The sequence below is a fragment of the Myotis daubentonii genome, chromosome 4 (genome assembly GCF_963259705.1).
Source record: "Myotis daubentonii chromosome 4, mMyoDau2.1, whole genome shotgun sequence".
In the NCBI taxonomy this organism is placed as follows: domain Eukaryota; kingdom Metazoa; phylum Chordata; class Mammalia; order Chiroptera; family Vespertilionidae; genus Myotis; species Myotis daubentonii.
Genome location: NC_081843.1, coordinates 49,941,975 through 49,963,747, shown reverse-complemented (window position 1 = coordinate 49,963,747; position 21,773 = coordinate 49,941,975). Strand labels below are relative to the sequence as shown.

The 21,773-nt window shown below is 37.1% G+C and overlaps 1 protein-coding gene across 16 annotated transcripts in view; it reads left to right on the top strand.

Moving 5' to 3' along the window:
* The window catches only part of APC (APC regulator of WNT signaling pathway), a 113,728-nt gene that overhangs the window by 73,307 nt on the left and 18,648 nt on the right, over positions 1-21,773 (top strand). For 5 of the 16 annotated variants that reach the window (XM_059693872.1, XM_059693879.1, XM_059693871.1 and 2 more), the window contains 6 exons: positions 228-311; positions 7,353-7,457; positions 12,058-12,156; positions 14,747-15,125; positions 16,577-16,672; positions 17,948-18,001. In XM_059693872.1, coding sequence (XP_059549855.1) covers positions 228-311; positions 7,353-7,457; positions 12,058-12,156; positions 14,747-15,125; positions 16,577-16,672; positions 17,948-18,001 — 817 coding nt within the window. The remainder of the gene's footprint in view (positions 1-227; positions 312-7,352; positions 7,458-12,057; positions 12,157-14,746; positions 15,126-16,576; positions 16,673-17,947; positions 18,002-21,773) is intronic. The other 11 variants (XM_059693884.1, XM_059693883.1, XM_059693878.1 and 8 more) reach the window with 6 other exon arrangements.

Below are 21,773 nucleotides of genomic sequence, written 5' to 3'. Positions count from 1 at the left end.
CAGGTGAGGATTAACAAAATAATAATAATAATAAATAAAGTTAGACGTAACAAAAAATTGAACTGAACCTAAATGTCATTACTGTGTGAATATAAATATCTAACTTCTAACTTAAGAATTGTCTGTCATAATCCTGGGATATTAAGTGGTATGCCTTAGTAGTATGATTATTTACACTCATGTCTTTAATAAAACTAGATCTAATTTGATCACTTATTTTATTTTAGCGAAGAGTAACCAGAATTCAACAAATAGAGAAGGACATACTTCGTATACGACAGCTTTTACAGTCCCAAGCAACAGAAGCAGAGGTTAGTAAATTGTCTGTATTGTTTGCAGATTTAAATATAGGTAGTTATTATAAGAAAAGAAAACATATAATTACTGTGGCATAATTGAAATATAGTTGTTCTAGAAAATTGATATACTTTTTAAGTTTTTTCATTAAATTAAATGATCAAAATCTTGATTAATTTGATTTCCTTATAACTTTTAGACAATTAAAAAATTTATAGAGCCCTACGGTTAGGGCAGAGTCCTTCACAAGACTGCCCCCCATTTCAGATGTCAAGGCACCCAGCTGGCTATCAAATTTGGGACTTCCTACAACCCCCTTAGGCTTGATAATTCATTAAAATGGCTCCTAACTCATTGAAAGTTCTATGCTTACAATTAGTTTTATTATAAAGGACACAATCAGGAACAGCCAAATGAACTGCATAGGGGCAAGATCTGGAGAAGTGAGGGATGGCGGATGCAGAGCTTTCATGCTCTCTCCTCATAAATCAGGACACATAACTCTCCCAGCACATTAGTGTATTCATCAACCAGGAAGCTCCACTGAGCTGTGGTGTCCAGAATTTTAATTAAGGTTCATTATATAGGCAATCTTGACTAAATAAGTGGCCACATGATTGAACTTAGTTTCCAGCCCCTTCCCCTCCATGGAGGTCAGTCTGACCCAGAGTTTCCACTGCTCTAGTAATGTGGTTGTTCTTTCTGATGACCAGTATCCATCCTGAAGCTTTCTAGGTGCCCTCCTTGAGTCACTCTATTTGCATAAATCAAGAATTTCCAAGTGTTTTTTAAGTTCTGTGCCAGAAACGAAGGGACAAAGACAAAATATATTTTATATTGTACCACACCAGTCTATAAATTTACCTCTAGTCAAACTGCCTATTAAAAGTAGAATATATTTTTTAGATAGGCAAAGTTTTAAAATATGTATTTTTATGTACCATTTTCTGGAAGCTCTTAGAAGATATAGTTAAGTTAAATGAAGATGTAAAGCAAGAAAAATTAAGATTTGGTATCCAAGACATAGGGAATCTACACTAATAAAAGAGAAAAATGGTAATTGGCGTACGATGATACCCTTTTCATTGGCTAATCAGGGCTATATGCAAATTAACTGCCAACTAAGATTGGCAGTTAACTGCCAACAAGATGGCGGTTAATTTGCATATGTAGGCACAATGCAGGGAGGCGAAAGGGAAAGCAGGAAGAAGCCCCCTGCCACTGACAGTGATCGGAAACCCAGGGGGGAGCTAAGAACTGGGGGGCAAGGCAAAGGCGGCCCTGGGGCCGCCTTTGCCCTGCCCCCCAGCCATGATCGGAGAATCAGGTGCCTTTTCCACCCTGGCCAGTGATAGCAGGAAGTAGGGGTGGAGCCAGCGATGGGAGCTGGGCACGGTCGAAGCTGGCAGTCCCAGGAGCTAGGGGCCCCTTGCCTGGGCCTAAAGCGGAGCCCACGATCGTGGGGCCGCTGCAGCTGTGGGTCCCCGCTGCCCCGGGCCGAACGCCTCAGCCAGAGGCATCCTGCAGGGGCAGGGGCGGAGCCTGTGTGATCGCGGCGCCCCCCGCTGCCACTGCGGGTCCCCGCTGCCCGGGCTGGACGCCTAGGCCAGAGGCATCAGGCCTGGGCTGGGGGCAGAACCAGTGATGGGGGGAAATGAGGGTCCCCTGCCCAGGCCTGATGCCTCTTTCAGAGGCGTCAGGCCTGGGCAAGGGGCCGATCCTGCGATTGGAGGGTGATGGGGGTCAACGCCTGAGGGTTCCCAGTATGTGAGAGGGGGCAGGCTGGGCTGAGGGACACTCCCCGCCGCCCCACATCCAGTGCACGAATTTCGTGCACCGGGCCCCTAGTACAATATAAGAGAAAGAAATTGAAAGACTCCTGAGAATGAAAATTAAGGGAAACAACTGATAGAGAAAGTAACTAGTCTGTATTAGAACAGTTGAAAAGATTTCAGGAGAGATTAATCTAAGAAGATGCAATCAGTAGACTACTTAATGTTTTTAAATTTATTGAAAGGAAAGGAAATTGACACAGTAGGAAAGAAACTGATGATGCCATAAATACATAACATCAAATACACAAAACAAAACTAACGTGGTGAACAGCAAGAAGTTGTAAAGGAAAACAATCATAGTATACTACCTGTTGGCCATGATTAGAATTTAATAGTCAAAATAATGTAAATAGTGAAAAATTGATCTAACTATAAAGCAGTATTGGAAGGATGGAGGAACAGGATAAGTGTGGTGTTGAGGGTGGAATAGTGGGAAATCAGTAAGTGGTGCATTCAACTGAAAATTGCAGAACTAGCAAAACAAGCAGGTTACTTAGAGGTAAGTGTGCCCCCATCTCAAAAAAAAACCAAAAAACCCTGAAAGAGATGAAACGTTTGCCTTTAGAAAATAGGAAATAGGACAGGGCAGGCAAATGTGAGAAACCTCTGTTTATTCTCATCTTTAGAAATAATGATTATTTAAACTATTTAAATTTGTAACTATGATAAAAAGAAAACATTTTTAAAAGAGCCAAAGCCATAATTTAAAAGATATTTATACTCATCTTCCTCTACTCCTTACAACTCATTAATAAGGAAACAGCCAATAGACAAAAGATTTGAATAGACATTGCACCAGAAACACACACACACACACACACACGAAAATAAGTTCAGCATCATTGGTCATTAGGAAAATACAAATCAAAACTACAATGAGATGCCACTTTACATCCATTAGGATGCCTGTAATCATAAAGATAGTAAGTAATAAGCATTGTCAAGGATGTGAATAAATACTGTGTTGGTGAGACTGTAAAATGGTATAGCGACTTGGAAAACAGTTTAACTGTTCCTCAAAATATTAAACATAGAGGTACCATGTGACCCAGTAATTTCACTCCTAAGAGAGATGAAAACATATATCTATACAGAGACTTTAATTTGAATGTTTATGGCAGTATTATTCATACTAGCCCAAAAGTAGAAACAATGCAAATGTATATATGCTGCCGGGTGAATGAATACAAATGATACACAAACGTGGTATATCCTTATAATGGAATACTGTTCGCAATAAAAAGAGGCAAATGGATGGTACATTCTATATAGCTAAGTGTAAGAAGCCAGACACATAAGTCCACTTACTCCATTTGTAAGAAATGTCCAGAAAAGGCGAATTTGTCCAGAAAAGAGTTGCCTGCAGTTGTGGGCAGTAATGAGGATTAACTGTAGATGAACACAAAGGATCTTAAAATGTGTGAATTTTGTGACATGTAAATACCTCAACAACAAAAATTTTTTTACTCCTAAACTAGAAACTTTTGGTAAGTTATCCAGCAGCAATAGAAATAAGGAAATGAGTTAGGATTATTCTTTCATAGGAATCAGAAGTAGCCTCTTTGCCTTCAGAGTTAGCACTAGTTTGGGACAGTGATCAGAGAGTGCAGGCAGGCCTGTCACCTAAGATCAATGAAAGAACAAAGGAAGTAAATAAGGAAGGAGGAAGAAAAATAAAGGTAGTAAGTGTTAAATATTAGTTTGGCCTCTGGAGTCAGACTGGGGTGTGATCCCAGCTCTGGTTCTATTATTTACCAGGTATGTGACCTAAGGCCAGATATTTATCTTCCCTGTGTATCAGTTTCTTCACTTGTAAAATGAGAGTAATAACTGTACCTACCTTATAAGTTGGTATGGGAATTAAATAAATTAATAGATAACAAGTGATAAATGCATAGTAAACATTAGATTTTTTAAAAAGTTTACCATATTCATCATCATCATCCTGCATGCCTGTGTTTCTTTGGATCCCCTACTCTCCCTCTATTGAAAATAACTATTTCAATCCTCATCTCCCTCCCTGTAATAATTCCACCTCCTTCTTCACAGAGAAAACAGCAGCTTTCATAGGCACTATCTCTCTTTCTCTCAGGAAGCATTCTGCCTTCCTTCTTTCTTCCTGCACTTTGGATTCTCAGCATCTGCCTTCGCAGGAACTTTTTTTTTTTTTTAATATATATTTTATTGATTTTTTTACAGAGAGGAAGGGAGAGAGATAGAGAGTCAGAAACATCGATGAGAGAGAAACATCGATCAGCTGCCTCCTGCACATCTCCCACTGGGGATGTGCCCGCAACCCAGGTACATGTCCTTGACCGGAATCGAACCTGGGACCCTTCAGTCCGCAGGCCGATGCTCTATCCACTGAGCCAAACCGGTCTCGGCAAGGGAACTTTTAACTCTTATCTCTTTTCTCACAAATATTTATCTTTTTCCTCTTCTATGGCACTTTCCCAATGGCATTTAAACAGGCTCAAATCTTATGATTAAAAATATAAAATGAAACTTCCTCAATCCCACTGCTCCCTGCAACTGTCTTTCTTCATCTGTCCCCTCTACTCCCTCCTGTCCTTTCCCAATCTCCATTCCAAAGGTATTTCTAGACTCCAAGTCTACATTTCCTCCCCACCATTCACTCTTAATGCAAGCCAATCTAATTTCTACTCCCATATTTCACTAACATGGACCATCAGTGGCTTTTATATTGTGAATTAAATTGGCATTTTCAATCTTCATCTTGACACTTTTCACATTATTGAATACTTCCTGATGTTTGAAATATTCTTCTCTTGGCATCTATGACAATACTTTTTTTGTTTCCATCTCCTTGGCCTTTAAAGCTCATGTTCCTTTATGTGGCATTAATTGTAGGCATTCCTTAAGGCTTATTTCCCTTTTCTGTGTATTGTTTCTCCCTAAGACCATCTCTTTTGTGCTTAGGGCTTCAGTTCCATCTATAAAATATTGGCTCTCAAATTCATTTTTCTAGCCCTGAGCTCCAGACTCCTAAATATATGTGCCAACTTGGCATCTCCACTTAGGTGATGCAAATCTAAAACAATAAATTATCTCTTCCTAAGTTCTTCTTACCACCCCACCTCCTTCAGAAAACCCTTATCTTCCTTAAGTTATTACCTATCTCTGTGATTGACATCATCATTATTCAGTTGTGTGAGCTAAGGAACATAGGAGTAATTCTTGACACCAGAGCTCTTCCTCCACTCACCATATCCAATCTACCACCAAGTCCTTCAGATTTACCTCTGTCTCCACTTCTTTTATCTCCATCACTGCTTCACTAGTGCAAAGTGCCATCATCTCCCATTTACAGTAATAGATTAGCCTCCAGACTGAGCTCCTCTGTTGCCTATTTACTTACACCATTTAAAAATTGACTTTAAAAATAAATTTAGCCCTGACCGGTTTGGCTCAGTGGATAGAGCGTCAGCCTGCGGACTGAAGGGTTCCGGGTTCGATTCCAGTCAAGGGCATGTACCTTGGTTGTGAACACATCCCCAGTAGGGGCTGTACAGGAGGCAGCTGATTGATGTTTCTCTTTCATCGATGTTTCTAACTCTCTATCCCTCTCCCTCTCCCTTCCTCTCTATAAAAAATCAATAAAATATATTTAAAAATAAAATAAATAAATTTACATGCAACTTTTCTCATTAAAATGCTAGTATTAGTTATTTGGGGCAAGAGTGCTATCTGAGAATCACACTAAAATTTAACAAAATCAGTAAGATTATTTTATTATCTTTATGTTCTATTCTCTATACCATGATTTCCTGACATGCTAGAACAAGCCATGCTTCCTTCCGCCTTAGCTTCTTTGCATATGATCTTCTATTTACCTAAAAACTTTATCCTCTACCCTATCATTTTTCTAAAAATTCCTATTTATTCTTCAGATCTCAGTTCAAACATTTCCTAAGAGAGCTCTTCCCCAAACTCCTAGACCATGTGACTCTTTCTGTTATATATTCTTATAATACTTTGTACCCTTCTTTCAGAGCACATGTCAAAATCTTAACTTTATTGTTATTTCTCTCATTACTTGGTAGTATCCCTGACTGGACTATAAGTTCCAAGAGTGCATAGAACAATGACTGCTTTTACTAGCACTGTATTCCTTATCACATAATGCAGGTAACTAACATAGCAGATGCTCAGCAATTGCTTATACATCAACATCTGCAATGGTGTTACTGTCAAATCTGTGGTTTTTATAGGTTTTGATTCCTTTTGTTTCTAGATTGACTTTGTATGTCTCTACTTTTGTTGAATTTTTTCAGCTGGTACTATTTTTTCTATTTCTGAATTATTGGGGCTATCTTACTTTTAGCCTACATGTAAATATACTAGTTTATTGATGGAATTAAGTTTTGGTCACATTATAAATGGTATAGGAAAGCTTGATGTTTAAAGAACTTCCAGTGAAGCCATTTTGTGAAATAACTATCCACTATCTTGTCACATTTCTTAAAGTATAATTTTTATTTTAGAGTGTCATTTCCCTAGGGCAAACACATTTGTAAATTGTTTCTATAAAAGATAATGGGAAAATTATTTTCTTTGATTCTTCAGTGTTATTTTTACAAAGTGACTGCTTTATACTGGATATAAACTATGTCTAAATGATTGCTTTTACTGGATATAATGTCATTTTCATTTCATATAACAGATGGTGGTTACATTAGAAAAGGTTTTTAGTTTTATTTATATCAGAATCTAAGAGCTTATCTATTTGTTTAATATGATTTTTATCAGCATATACTGTATATCTATATATCCTATGTAGAGTATACTTACACAGAAGGTATTTATAAACTTAGATAATAGTTTAAATGTTATATTTGTAGCTCTGTTAAATGCCAGAATTATGTGACCTTGCAGAAAAGATATTTGTTCTAGTTGGGTTATATTCCTGATAGTGATGTGAGCACAGCTGGTGGAGGATGGTGTTTCTGTGAGTCTCAGAAAATCCTTTGTCTCGTGCAGCTCTAATGCTCAAGGGACACAATTCACTTTCCTCTTTCCGAAATAGTCGACTGCCAGCCATGCTGGAGGTTATGAAGTCTGAAGTGTAGTAGTTCCATGCCTTTGTAAACCTGTATAATTTATGCATTCAGAGCTTTAAAATAAGAAAGGGAAAAAGCTGTGAGCTAAAAAAAACAGACACCATTTTTTTATGTAATGATGCTAACTCCCTGTTAACAGAGGTCATCTCAGAGCAAGCATGAAGCTGGCTCACATGAAGCTGAGCAGCAGAATGAAGGTCAAGGAGTGGCAGAAATCAGCATGGCAACTTCTGGTAGCGGTCAGGTAAATAAATTATTTTTTTGTTTTTTAAATAAGCTATTTAAATATTTTTTAAATATGGTCCTCAGAATGATCTGTAAATCTTGTTTGTTTCCTTAGTCCTGAATGCATATCTTCAGAAGATTTGGTACCAAAATGTTATCACTTTTCTTTATACATCTAACAATAATGTTTTCAAATTTTTGAAACTGTTTCATAATGTAAATTGTGTGTTTCTATTTTAGTCTAAAATGATTGGTGTGACTAGAGTTTTTTGAAAAATAAAATACTAAGCTGCATTTTGGTTATTTGTGTGACTTGACCTAGTTATTATTGCTTTCATTGAATAGATTTGCTCTTTCTCTAAGGCATTCTTTGCAAAGACATTTTTATGTTTTTAAAAATGATCTTAAGGACTTGCTATAGTTCTGGTTTTCTCTTGTACTTCAAGATTACATAAATCTAAAAACCCAAGTCTTATTTTTGAAAAGATTATTTTAATGCTCATAAAAAGTAAAGAGATGTAGCCTGGTTGTGTTTAACTATTGTTACATCATTTTTAGCAACATTATGGAAGTCAACTTGATTTTTTTATTAATACAGAACTATTGTCTTACTGTGCTGCTGTTAGTTTTCTATTAATTTTATTGGATGCATCCTAATATGACAGAATTTTTCTTTGGGGTGTTCTGTATGCCCCATATTTTTTCAATGAATATTTTTATGCTGTAAATGAATGATTTTTAAAAAATAGAATTTCACCGAGTTGGTTTTAAGGTAATTTTTCTACTGTTGATATAGACTATTTCTTTAGTGTCTATGTTACTTTTGATATTATTTATTTAAAAAGAGCATGCTTTTGTTCATTAAAATGTAAAGCTTAAAATCTCTCATACAGCCGAAACCGGTTTGGCTCAGTGGATAGAGCGTCGGCCTGCGGACTGAAAGGTCCCAGGTTCGATTCCGGTCAAGGGCATGTACCTGGGTTGCGGGCACATCCCCAGTAGGAGATGTGCAGGAGGCAGCTGATCGATGTTTCTCTCATCGATGTTTCTAACACTCTATCTCTCTCCCTTCCTCTCTGTAAAAAAATCAATAAAATATATATAAAAAAAATCTCTCATACTTAAGTATTTAAATGTATTTTACTAAGTTAAAACAAAAAGATACTTCACTTTAGTATTACTAGTTAGCATTGCAGTAGGGAAAAGAAATTATATTTAAATAGCACATTTGAGTTACTTCTTTGTAATTTAGGGAATTATATGGGAAGCTTATGTGTTTCTACACATAAGTAGTAAGGAGGAAAATTACTTCTTGACAGAAAAAAAATTCTCTGCTTAGGATTAAACTTACCATTAGTGCTTTGGGTCATATTCCAATTATTATATACTTCAAAGCTTTACCTATCCGATAATCAGGTTATCCATTAAAAAATAATAATTGAATCCTTATCACACTTCTTTCATTAATTCTTTCATCAGAATTAATCCTAAGTAGATTACATTTAATGTCAAAAATGAAAACTATTGCCCTGCCAGTGTGGCTCCGGTTGAGTGTCGACCCAAGAACCAAAAGGTCACCCACCAGTTCAATTCCCGGTCAGGGCACATGCCTGGTTGGGGGCATGCAGGAGGCAGCTGATTGATGATGTTTCTCTCTCATCAGTGTTTCTCTCTCTCTCTCTCTCTCCCTCTCCCCACCTCTCTCTCTAAAAATCAATGGAAAAATATCCTCAGGTGAGGACCAAATAAATCTGTTAAAGCATGGGCAAACAACATGAACAGAAATTAAAAGGAACTAGAAATGGCTTGTAAACATGTGGAAAGATTATCAATTTTATTAGTAATGATGTATAAATATAAGCTACAACCAAAGTAAAATATTTTTGGAGGCCATTGGATTGGCAAAGGTCAATAACACTCGGTGTTGCTAATGGTTAACTGTCATCTTCATATACTGTCTCTATTTGTGCAAAATGAATAACCTTTCTGAAGAACAAATTTTTAATATGTATCTAAACTTAATGTGCCAACTCTGTAGCTCATAATTGCAGCTTCTAAGATTTTACACTAATGAGGTAATCAGTTAAGAGTGCTCACACATGTTTGAAGAGATTCATCATAATATTATAACAGCAAAAATAGAAATAATCTGAATGTACATTAATAAATAATTAGTCAAATTATCCATCAACTATGGATAAGTGGTCAAGTAGCTCTGAAGTAAATCCCACTTTCCCACCAACTAAGAAACAAAACTTTAGACAAGTAAATTCTGAGTTTTAGTGTTTCTTCTTAAAAAAAAACACACAAAAAAAAAACTATATATAAAAGCCTAAGCAACCGAATAACCAGTCACTATGATGCCCACTGACCACCAGGGGGCAGATGCTCAATGCAGGAGCTGTCCCCTTATGGTCAGTACACTCCCACAGCGGGAGTGCCACTCAGCTGACTGACCCGTCCCAGTGGCCCACCAGCCCGGCAGCAGCCACTCACTCTCCCAGTAGTCCTGCAGGTACAATCTCCAGAGAATGGGCCAGGCACTGACCTGCCACCAGGAAGTCAGCCTTAGGCACCGCGGCCACTTCCCCTCCCTAGATGCTCCACAAGGAAGAAACAATATAAAATAGGCTGCCAAGTGGCTCCCAACAACTGGTGCAAATGTCAGCGGGACAGATCCGGATCTCGGGCTGACAAGGGCATCCCACCATCTGCCTGGAGGGTCAATTGTGTCTCAGGTACTCCTCCAACCCCCCTGGGGACCCTGAATTAGTGCACTGGGCCTCTAGTAAGGTGATACAGTTGTGAAAATTAAATGCAGTATGCACTTAACATAGTCCCTGGCATATAGCAGATACTTATTAAAGGTAACATTATTGTTGTTACTAGTAACTAATAATAGTTGTGTGATTTTTTAAATTGATTTGAGAGAGAGAGGAAAGGAGAGGAGGAAAGAGAGAAACATTGATTGGTTGTCTCCCATACGTACCCTGAAAGGGGGTGGGGAGGGGTTTGAACCTGCAACCTGAGTATGTGCCCTGGCCAGGAATTGAATCACAATCCTTCAGAGCACAGATGATGCTCCAACCAACTGAGCCACACCAGCCAGGGCAGTTATTTTTAAAGAAACGTATTTTGCGCCAGATACTGTATTAGACTCTGGAAATAGATAATTGAAAAAGACAGATAGTCCCTAGCCCAGTGATGGTGAACCTATGACACGTGTGTCAGAGGTGACAGGCAAACTCAGTTTTTTTGGTTGATTTTTCTTTGTTAAATGGAATTTAAATATGTAAAATAAATATCAAAAATATAAGTCTTTGTTTTACTATGGTTGCAAATATCAAAAAATTTCTATATGTGACATGGCACCAGAGTTAAGTTAGGGTTTTTCAAAATGCTGACACACCGAGCTCAAAAGGTTCGCCATCACTGCCCTAGCCTCATGAAACTTACATGGCACAATCATGCAAATGTTAAAAATGACAAATTACATCTGTTAATATAGAGTTCTAACTTTTAGTCTTCAGCCTTGCCTTTTTTTCTAGTATATTCTTCACATTATAATCAAAGTGATCCTTCTAAAACACAAATCTGATCAAATCACTTACTTGTTTAGACAATTCAGTGGCTACCCACTCCCCATAGAAGAGTATGTAGTTCTTTATGTTATCAACTCTTCCAGCAGTATTTCTGTTTGCCCTATTTCTCTCCAGTCTCTCAGCTCAACTTCTCCAGTCCTTAAGTATGTCCAAGCCTTCCAAATAATGTTCCCTGTGGCTGGAACTCTCTTCTACTTTGTTCACTTGTATGTGTTTTACTCATCTTTCCCCTCAGTTTTAAATGGCATTTCTTTCAGGACATTTTCCTTGTTCCCACCTCTGTGAAATATATAAAGTTGTTCTCACAGCATTTAATACAGTTTGTTGGTTTAATTGTCTACTTGCCTTTTTAAAGACCTCCTCTAATAGAAGTTTCAAGCAGTCTTCTCTATACTTTGAGCTCCCAAAGAACTTTGACTATACTGAATTCACAGTCAGTTTGTGGTAATTTGAAGCATTTCATCAGTGGAGCTTTCTGTCAATCAGTTTATGTTTAACTGAATGTGTTTGCATGTCTTTGGGTCTGTAAAAAAAGTATTACTCAGAATTTCTTTAATATTTGGTTTCTTCTGGAGTGTAATTTAACTGTCTTTTGCAACAAATTTCCTTTTTGTCAGTTTTTCTCTAAAATTTACTTAATTTATAGGTAAAAACATTCCTTTTTTTTTTGGTTAATCCTCACCTGAGGATACTTTTCCATTGATTTTCAGAGAGGAAGAGAGACAGAGAGAGAAACATAAATGTGTGTATCAATTGGTTGCCTCCCACACATATCCTGACCCGGGTTGGGGATCGAGCCTATAACCAAAGTACAGGTACGTGCCCTTGACCGGAATCGAACCCGTGACTCTTCAGTTCCAGAGCCAATGCTCTATCCAGGGAGCCAAATTGCCTAGGGTAATGTTCATGCTGTTAATGCTATATTTAGCTGTCTACCGTAAAGAGTACTTTAACATGAAGTTAGCTATATTTATATACAATCTAAATTACACTATCTATAATTTGCTTAATTTCTAGAATTCGGCTACACGAATGGATCATGAAACGGCCAGTGTTTTGAGTTCTAGTAGCACACATTCTGCTCCTCGGAGGCTGACAAGTCATCTGGGAACCAAGGTAACAGAAGATTATAAACCTGGTCACTAATACTATGAATACTTCCCTAATATTCGTTAGATAAGTCACTAAAAACATTCTTTCTCATCTTTTAAATAGAGGAGAATTTTGATGCCATCATCACAGATTCTTAAAGAAATGACATCTTTTTATACAAAGGAGCACAAAGGGAGAATAGGGATTATTAAAAGTGCCAAATTAGCTAGTTTTTTTCATATTTTTTCCCCCAGCCTTGTCCACTTCTCTGCCAGTATCCTAAGCTCCAACCTCACTGGCTTACTTGCTTTCCTGAGCTCTCCCTTTATCCTCCACGTCTTGCCTGCAGTGGCACGCATCTCCACTGTCTACCTCGTCTCACAACAGCTCTCAAAGCTTTAGCCAGCCTTCAGAACTCTTCTCAGGCTTGCTTCTTTACAAAACATTTTCTGATTCCCATGGTCCTCTCACCTCCCCATGTAGTCTCTCTGCCTCCTTTGAATCACTACAGTGCATGAAACTGTCTTGGAAAACAGAGACTGTCTTTTATGTGTCATGTGCTGCATCTACCACAGAGCCTGCGAATAATGAGTGTTTAATAAATATTTATTTAAATAGATGGAACAGTTATTGAAATTGAATGTTATCCATTGCTGATAAGTCAGCTCTCTTAGGGTCTCTCAGATGTTAACAAGTATCTTAGGACTTGGGAATAGCATGTTTGAAAAGAAAGTAATTATTTTATTACCGTTAAAGCCAGAAACTTTAATATTATATTAACAAAGGATGAAATTCTAACATTACTAAACAATTTATTTTTCATTAAATCTAAATAATTCCATTAATTGTTTTCATAGCATATTCTGTATACTCTTTATTTTAATAATATAATGGCTCTTAGGAAAAGCATTACTGAAATAACTAATATTGACTTAAGAAATGAATTTTGGAGTAGTTATATTGTAAATATAAGACCTAATTCTTTTAATAACTCAAAATAGCTACTAGTTGGGACCTTTGGAATACTAGTAACTGTGCTAGGATTGTATGTATGTTATCTCTAATTTTCTCAAACTCTATGAGATATTCTTGTTTCTCTTCGTTAAATGAGAAAACAGATACAAAAGTGATTCAGGCAGCCGTTGTATAATTAAATTGGACTTCAACCCCAGATCTATCCAACATCAATACATAGTTTTTACTATAAAGAAAATCTCTAATATTCAACACTACTGTTGCATGAACACTGACAGCTATAATACCTTTTTCTTTTGAAGTAATTTATGCATAATACAAGAGCTTCCTACATTTTTGAATGCCAGCTACTAACCTATATATGTATTAATTCATTTAATCTTCAAGAGAAAATCCTATTAGGTGAATTCCTTCATTTTGCAACTGAAAAAATGGGCTCAGAGAAATCTAATAACTTGTTCGTATCACACAGCTCACTCATAAGTAGTGGAGCCAGAATTTGAAAACCCATTTATCCATAATTCTACACTGTCTTCCTAAAACCTTCATATCTAAGAGTAGTCTGTGTTTACACGTTTAGAGGAGTTTCTTAACCTAAGCACTATTGACTGGATAATTCTTTGTTGCATTGTAGCCTGCTTAGCAGCATTTCTGGTCTGTACCCACTAGACACCCATAGCACTTCCTCCTGTAGTTGTGACAACCAAAAATGTCTCCAAGGCATTGCCAAAAAGTTAAGAATCACTGATTTATAGACATGATACATTCTTTATATAATACTCTCTACTTTTCTCGAGCTTTAAAATGAAGTTGATCATAGTCCAAGATAACTGGTCAGTGTAGCTCAATTGGTTGGAGCATTGCCCTTACTCCAAAAGGTGGCATGTTCAATTCCCAGTCAGTGCACATACTCAAGATGCAAATTCCATTCCCAGTCAGGGGGGAAGAAAGAAGGGGGAGGGTGTACAGTAGCTGTTTCCTTTTTCTAATTGCTTCTAAGCAAATCCTTAGACTTTATTGTCAGAGAGTCGATGCTTAGCAATTGCTTTTAGAAAAAATTGTATGAGAATCTTTGCTTTGTACTCTTTATGTAATCATAGCATTCTTTTTATGACAAAGTGTTTTTTATATGTGTAAGGGAGAAATCTTATAATTTTAACAATACTATTATAATCTTTTGAGGGTTAGTGATTGCTGAAAACTAGTACTTAGTAAAAATGATTGTTGAAAACTTTTATATTTATTAATTATAGTTGTAGATTAAAAGAAGTAAAACAAAATTTTTAATTCTCCCAAGAATTTAGATAGACCACCTTCCTCACTCTGTGAGTGAAATTAGTTGATTTTCATTCATTATAATCAATGAATTATCACGAGCTGATCCAGATAAACACAATTTAAGTATGTAAGAACCTACTTCCTCTTTCAGCACTGTATACCACCACTACTATTATTTACTCATACAAACAAATTGGTGATGATTATATAAATTTTGAAATAGCGTTCATTACTTCATCATGGAAAGAGTTTTTTGTTTTTTTGTAATGAGTTACAATAAATATCCCATTCATCACTTCATTGGTGTTGGCTTTTGGATATTAAAGTCATAATTTTGTTTCTAAACTCATTTGGCCCACAGGTGGAAATGGTGTATTCATTGTTGTCAATGCTTGGTACTCATGATAAGGATGATATGTCACGAACTTTGCTAGCTATGTCTAGCTCCCAAGACAGCTGTATATCCATGCGACAGTCTGGATGTCTTCCTCTCCTCATCCAGCTTTTACATGGCAATGACAAAGACTCTGTGTTGTTGGGAAATTCCCGGGGCAGTAAAGAGGCTCGGGCCAGGGCCAGTGCAGCACTCCACAACATCATTCACTCACAGCCTGATGACAAGAGAGGCAGGCGTGAAATCCGAGTCCTTCATCTTTTGGAACAGATACGAGCTTACTGTGAAACCTGTTGGGAGTGGCAGGAAGCCCACGAACAAGGCATGGACCAGGACAAAAATCCAAGTATGTTCCCTATCGTGTACATCACGGTGCATGTCACAAAACAAATGTAAACGTTTTTAAAAGAAAACTTTTAGTTTGTATGTTGTCTTTATGAATAGGACAGGAAATGCATATTAGCCATCTACGCTACTAACATAGTTTAAAGCTTAAGTCTGTTTTAAGTCTAAAATTAAGAAAAATGTAGCAAAGGGAAATGTTATATGCACTATGATGCAGCAAAGAAAAAGAACAGGAAATCAAGAGAGACTTACAGAGTCATAGCATAGTACATCTAGGATCTGAGTAATTATGTTGCCCATCTCTTTTATTTTATAGATGAAGTTCAGAAAAGAAACTTTACATAAGTTTTTTCAGCAAGCCATTATCTTTTACATTTGCATATCACTCTACTCAGTAGATACAGAGCTGTTATATCTGTTGTTATTTGATCCTCACAACAACCTGTGAAGTAGGAAGGGAAGGTATTATCTCCATTTTACAGATGAAGAAACTGAGACTCAGAAAAGCTAAAGATTTGCCTGTGGCATCACAGTTAGTAAGTGGAGCCAGGAACAGAGGCCAGATTTCCTGATTCTCAACTCAGTGCCCTTCCTACCACACCATCCTGCTCCAGGCAATGGGTCCCTATTGCTGGGGGTGATCAGCCACCCAGCTCTTTTGCTCAGGAGAGACCCTTGGCCACCAGCCCCTGTCCCTCAGACACAGGGAACATGGGAGCAGGAACCCTTGGGCACATAACTTCATTCCTGTAGCAAGAACCAAAATTAGTAAGTATATAAGGTAAGATTTTCCTTTTGCCTGATAAAAAAATACACATGCACACGGCACCTCAAAAAAAATTAAGTAGAATGAATTATTATTGCTTCTGAAAAATAGACTTGCTTTTTAAATTTTACTTCAGGTAACAAGTTTTGAAACCTTGTGCATAATACTAAATGTGGAGGTATATTTTCTTGGATACCTTTTCTTTAAATTTTTACTATCTAGTATCTGTCAATATAGTAAGTAAATTTTCTCTACTAGGTTTATACTAGCTTTCTCTACTACATTTGTACACAGTGATGTGCTTCTAATCCACACTCATGACAATAGTTTAAGTAGAAATTATAAATAAAATTAATTTTATACCAAAATGTTTTTATTCTTTCATATAGTAAACATAATTTTAAATTATTTTAGTTATAGCAAAAACCTGCAAGGGTCTTATTCTAACAGACTTGGTCAAGGGCAATTGAATGGTAAACATTTTTATGGAACCAAGAAAAGCCTTTTACTCATATTTTCTTTTCCATGTTGGTAATATTTATTTATCTACTCAGCAAATGTTTATTAAACCATTAAACTGTGCATTAGGGATATGCTAGTGAGCCCTGTGTATTTTTCAAGTATAATAAACATCATTTCTTTTGAGAAAACAAAGCATTATGGTTTATGTCAATTTTATTTTTTAGTGCCAGCTCCTGTTGAACATCAGATCTGTCCTGCTGTGTGTGTTCTAATGAAACTTTCCTTTGATGAAGAACATAGACATGCAATGAATGAACTTGGTAAGACAGAAATGTTTCTTAATGACATAGAAAAATACTAAAGATTTCATCATTGTTGAAATTGAACATAAGGCCACTAACTTATATTACCAGCTGCTTCCTGCTTGTAGCAAATGATGATAGTCTGATTTCCAGAGAAGAAAAGGTTCTAAATAATAGAAGCTGCTACCCCAAACTAACTTGGATTTTCAAAATCTCAGTTATAGATTGGAAAAATTACTAAATAAGCCACTCCTTGCCCCTATTGCCAAGGTAGACCCTGTGTGACAGCTGACAGGGAGGGTAATTTGAATTATTTTGAAATGTGGAGCTCCTTCATTGTTCCTGAACTGAGTCACTTCTGATGCACACCAGAAGATACTCATCTACCTTTGTGGTTATCAGTCCTTTACTGGATTTTCATGATAAGCAGCATGGTATCTTTGAAACTGGTTATTATGGAAAAGCATTATGCTTTAATTTAAATCAGAAACATTCTATTAATTTTGGAAGGATTACACTTCTTTAGGTATGTGTTATCACACACTCTAATCACACCTACATTTGTGCACCCCATTTTTCATGTAACGGTTTTTCTTTGATTTCTAGGTTCATTTTGCACAGGTGATATTTATAAATTGCATCTTGCTGAGCCATCTCATGTGAACTGGATCTCTCTAGTGGTGCCACAAGCAAGACCGTACACTGGGTCCCCATCTTAGTGTAGCTGTGCCCTGGCTTTTTGTGCTATTTATGTTACATTGCATTCCAGCCCCCCCTTTGTTTTCCTGTCACCCTCATCATTATCATTCATCATTTATCTTAAAAGTGACAAAGTCATGAGACTTTACAGAGAATCTGGACAGCCAAAATGAGTGTTGTCTCCTTCAGAGTCATTACTTCGGGAGGCTATATACTTCTGATTTCAGGCCTGTCCTCCAGCCATGCTTTTCTTCCCACAGGCCCTAGCAATTGGCCCACCTGAATCTCTCCTCCCCCCACCACCTCCCTCAGCCTCCTGTGGAACTGAGTATAATCTTAGGAGTTCTCCCCACCTCAGTACAGTCTTGACATTTGTGAAAGTTTTATGTTTGGATGGATTTTTTAAAATACTATTAATAATGGGAAGGGGTTAAAAATAATAAACAGAAAAATTAATCCAAGCTTAAGCTAATGCCAAGATTTTTCTATAAATGTTCCTGTGTTCCAATGGACTGTAGACTAGGACTGACACATTAATCATCTGAATTTCAAAGTAAATCGTAGACTCAGTATTTGTTCCTCTTCCTTCTTCAGGTAGGAAGGCTACCCGGGGCATTTCATCACAGGAGCTAGGGCAGGGGCTTTCAGGTGAGGAGCAGGATGGGGCCTCTGGGGTGTGACTGCGGGGACATAGCACAGAGGATTGCCTTCTTCTCATTGCTAGCCTCCGAATTTGCACTGGAACAAAAGAAGGATCAAGGTTTGTGGATTGTGGAGAAATAGAGTAAGAAAGCGTCAAGTATCTGACTATGAGGGATAAGGACGGGGAAAGTCCCTAATAGGTGAAGGGAAATTCCTAAACCCAATCATCTGGGACTGTCATTTGTCCATACAAGAAGATTCTACAGCTATCAGGGTCATATAAGTTTGCACCTATTAGTACTGCAAGTTTTAGACTCTTAACAGTAGTGATATATTTACTACTTTATTAATTCTTAGCTCTGACCCAGAAACTTTGCTAGGCACTAAATATAAAAAAAGGTTAAGACTTAGTCCTGACTTTCCAGGAACTCATGGTTTATTTGCATTAATATTTCTGAAACCAGATCATAATAAACACTAGAGTTACTTGTCAAACCATGTAGGTACTCTGGCCCTGTAGCAACCTGGCTTAGTAAAGCAATCTCCAGGGGGGAACCCAGGAGTCATATTTAATAAGTGACTTAGGTAATTCTTCTGGTCAAGATATTTTATAAAACACTGATGCTGGGCCCCTGATACTTATTTTAGAATGAGGCTAACGGTGACTATCTAAACGAAGTTTACACACACACACACTTTAAAAATTATATCATCTTTCTGTTATCTTTTTTTGGATTAAAGATTCTGTTGAATGTCACCAGAAGCTGTTGGTCCTTTACTACCTATAATGTTACGAGATACCATATTGGGTACTATTTGGTTCATATGGGCCCTATTTTCTAACATAGACACTAAGGAAAATATAGAAGGACATGCTCATTATCTTTGCATTTTTCTCAGAGCAACCTATTTTTTTTTTCTAACAATCATGAATTTTCATATTTTTACTTACCTGAAACATAAAGGGCTCTCTCTTTTATCTGATACCCTAAATTCTATTGAATGTTCTTTTCTCATTAGCCATGTTCTTCATGGTTTTGTTCACATTGGCCATATCCTTCTTTATTTTTATTTTTTTCAGAATCAAATCCTAAGATTTTGTAGTTTTTCCATACAAGAGTACTCAACTCTTTGCTCATTTAGTGCCTTCTTGGAATCTTTATCACAAATATCGCTATGCTGGGCAGGATTTAATGTAGGCACAAAGCACAGTATGTTTTGTTTTGGTTTTGAGAGTCTTCTTTATAATGCTCAACATTTTGGTGATTTCATCAGTACACAGGGCCACTGTCTTCAGGTCAACAGTGACACCCCCACCCCTGACCCCCGCCCATGGTCAATTTCCTGGGTCAAAACTCTCAGTTCTTTTCCTGACTCCTCTTCTTTATCCAAGCATCACATGTGGAATTGCTCAGAGCTCTCTCCAAGGCTCTCTTCCTCTCCCCATAGGCAGTGTCTTCCACTTCAATTACAATGTTTTTAAATTTACATCTTAATCCAAGTTCTTTCTCCTGAATTTTAAATACATTATCAAATTGGTCCTCTGACATCTTTACTTGGAAGGTTTTACAGACATTTCTAACTCAGCTGCCACAACTGAAATTTTTATCTCCTCCATCCCCAGATCTCTCTCTCTCTTCCAGGGTTTCTTTTCTCAGAAAATAGCATTCCAATCAACCTAGTTGCTCAAGCCAGAATCTTGAAAGATATCCATGAATCTGTCCTTCCCTTATATAGCTAGTAACTGAGTCTTTAATTCTGCTGCTTAAATATATCTCAAATCACTGCTCTTCTTTTCATCCCCAATTCAAACCACTATCATCTCTTATATTCTGCAGTACTTTGTCTTACTTATCTCCCAACTTCCAGTCATAATCTGTTTTGCACCCTTCAACCACCACTCTATGTAGAGCACACATATAATTTTTCCTTCCCCTACCTGAAGTCCTTTATGTATGGTACATAAAGTCTTGCATGTTCTGGCCTCTACCCATTTGTAGCCTCCTGTAACCTTGATGCTGTACAGTGGGGCCTTGACTTACGAGTTTAATTCGTTCCGTGACGGAGCTCGTAACTCAAATTACTGGTATGTCAAATCAAAAAGTGAACGAGTGAGACACGTGATGCTGGACTGATGTTGTGGTGTTCACTGTGACGTTCGATGCGCCAACTAGCGGTGGGGTATCTGAAACTGGCTCGTAACTCGAATTTTAGCTCGCAACTCAAAGCAAAAATTCGGCCGAGAGACGGCTCGTATCTCGAAAAACTCGTTAGTCGGGACACTCGTAAGTCAAGGCCCCACTGTATATTTCAGGCCCAGAGGCCCTTGCATATGCTATTTCATCTGCCTAAAATGCTTTATTATTCCTACTCCACCTTTTTAGATACTCCTTCAACATTTAAGTCTCAACTTAAACATTATTTCCTCAGCCTTTTTCTTGATCTCTTGAGTCTAAGTTAAATCTAGCTGTTATTTTGCTCTGTACTTACACAGTCCAACACACTTTAATTAGTTGTTCAGTGTCTGCCTTTGCTGTAATCTATTAACTCCATATAGACAGTGACTGTATTTTATTCACTGTTACATATATTTTCCATCATTATGGGGAGTTGGAGGAAAATCTTCCTAAATATGATTTGGATTTTCCTTAACCAAATTAATTTTCACGTAATTTATTAAACTTATCTGTCATTTCTGCTAATTATAAAAATTTGTGTGAATCTTCCTATAGTAAAATCCCCTGGCCTGGTATTCTTGATCCAAGATAGAACTTTGTCTGTTTTGCAAACTTGCAGATTCCTCTCTATACTGACCCTTCCAGGTTATTTGCAAAATATTAAATGTACAGGTTCTCTCAGATTAATGAACTGACACTTTAGACTTACAGTATCCAAGAATTGTCTGTCTGTAGTCATCCTTTCTTTTTGTGTAACCCACTTCTCTGTGACAAAACAATATTCTCATTTCCACAATAATTAATACTGTTGATGAATAATATTTGAGTAGCCTCCATACATTTTTATTTTTGTTCACCCCCTCACCATTTTGCATTGCCTTTTGTTTGTTTTGTTTTTACTACCCCTGCCTTTATGTCTTTCCCTTTCCTTTCTCATCATTTTTCTCCTTGCCTTCCTAGTGTTGACCACTGTGGGCATTGTTGAGCATACCCAGTGGTGGGAATCAAGGGGAAAGAAAATACTAAATCCTAGTATAGTTGGTATTTGACACCTGTGAGTATCAAAGAAAAGTAAACGTTTTTAAAAATATGAATAAGTAGTTTTATAGAACTTAGTATCAAATTGAACAGATAATTATTTTTCATTTTAAAAAATAATCTTTGCCCTAACCGGTTTGGCTCAGTGGATAGAGCGTCGGACTGCGGATTAAAGGGTCCCAGGTTCGATTCCGATCAAGGGCATGTATCTTGGTTGCGGGCACATCCCCATTGGGGAGTGTGCAGGAGGCAGCTGATTGATGTTTCTAACTCTCTATCCCTCTCCCTTCCTCTCTGTAAAAAATCAATAAAATATATTTTAAAACTAAATAAATAAAAATAAAAAATAAGCTTTGCTTCATGCACAGTTTAATTGGTAACTTTCAGTATTCTTAAGGATAATTATTCAGCAGGTAAAAAATATTAAAGTAATTAGGCAAGTGTGTGCAACAATGAAGAGTGTAAAGTCCTAATAATAAAAACAAGTTATCTGTTTACATTTAGGAGGACCTAGTGTTAAAAAATAGTCTTCTCCATCATTGACAAGATAGAGTGTATGTGTA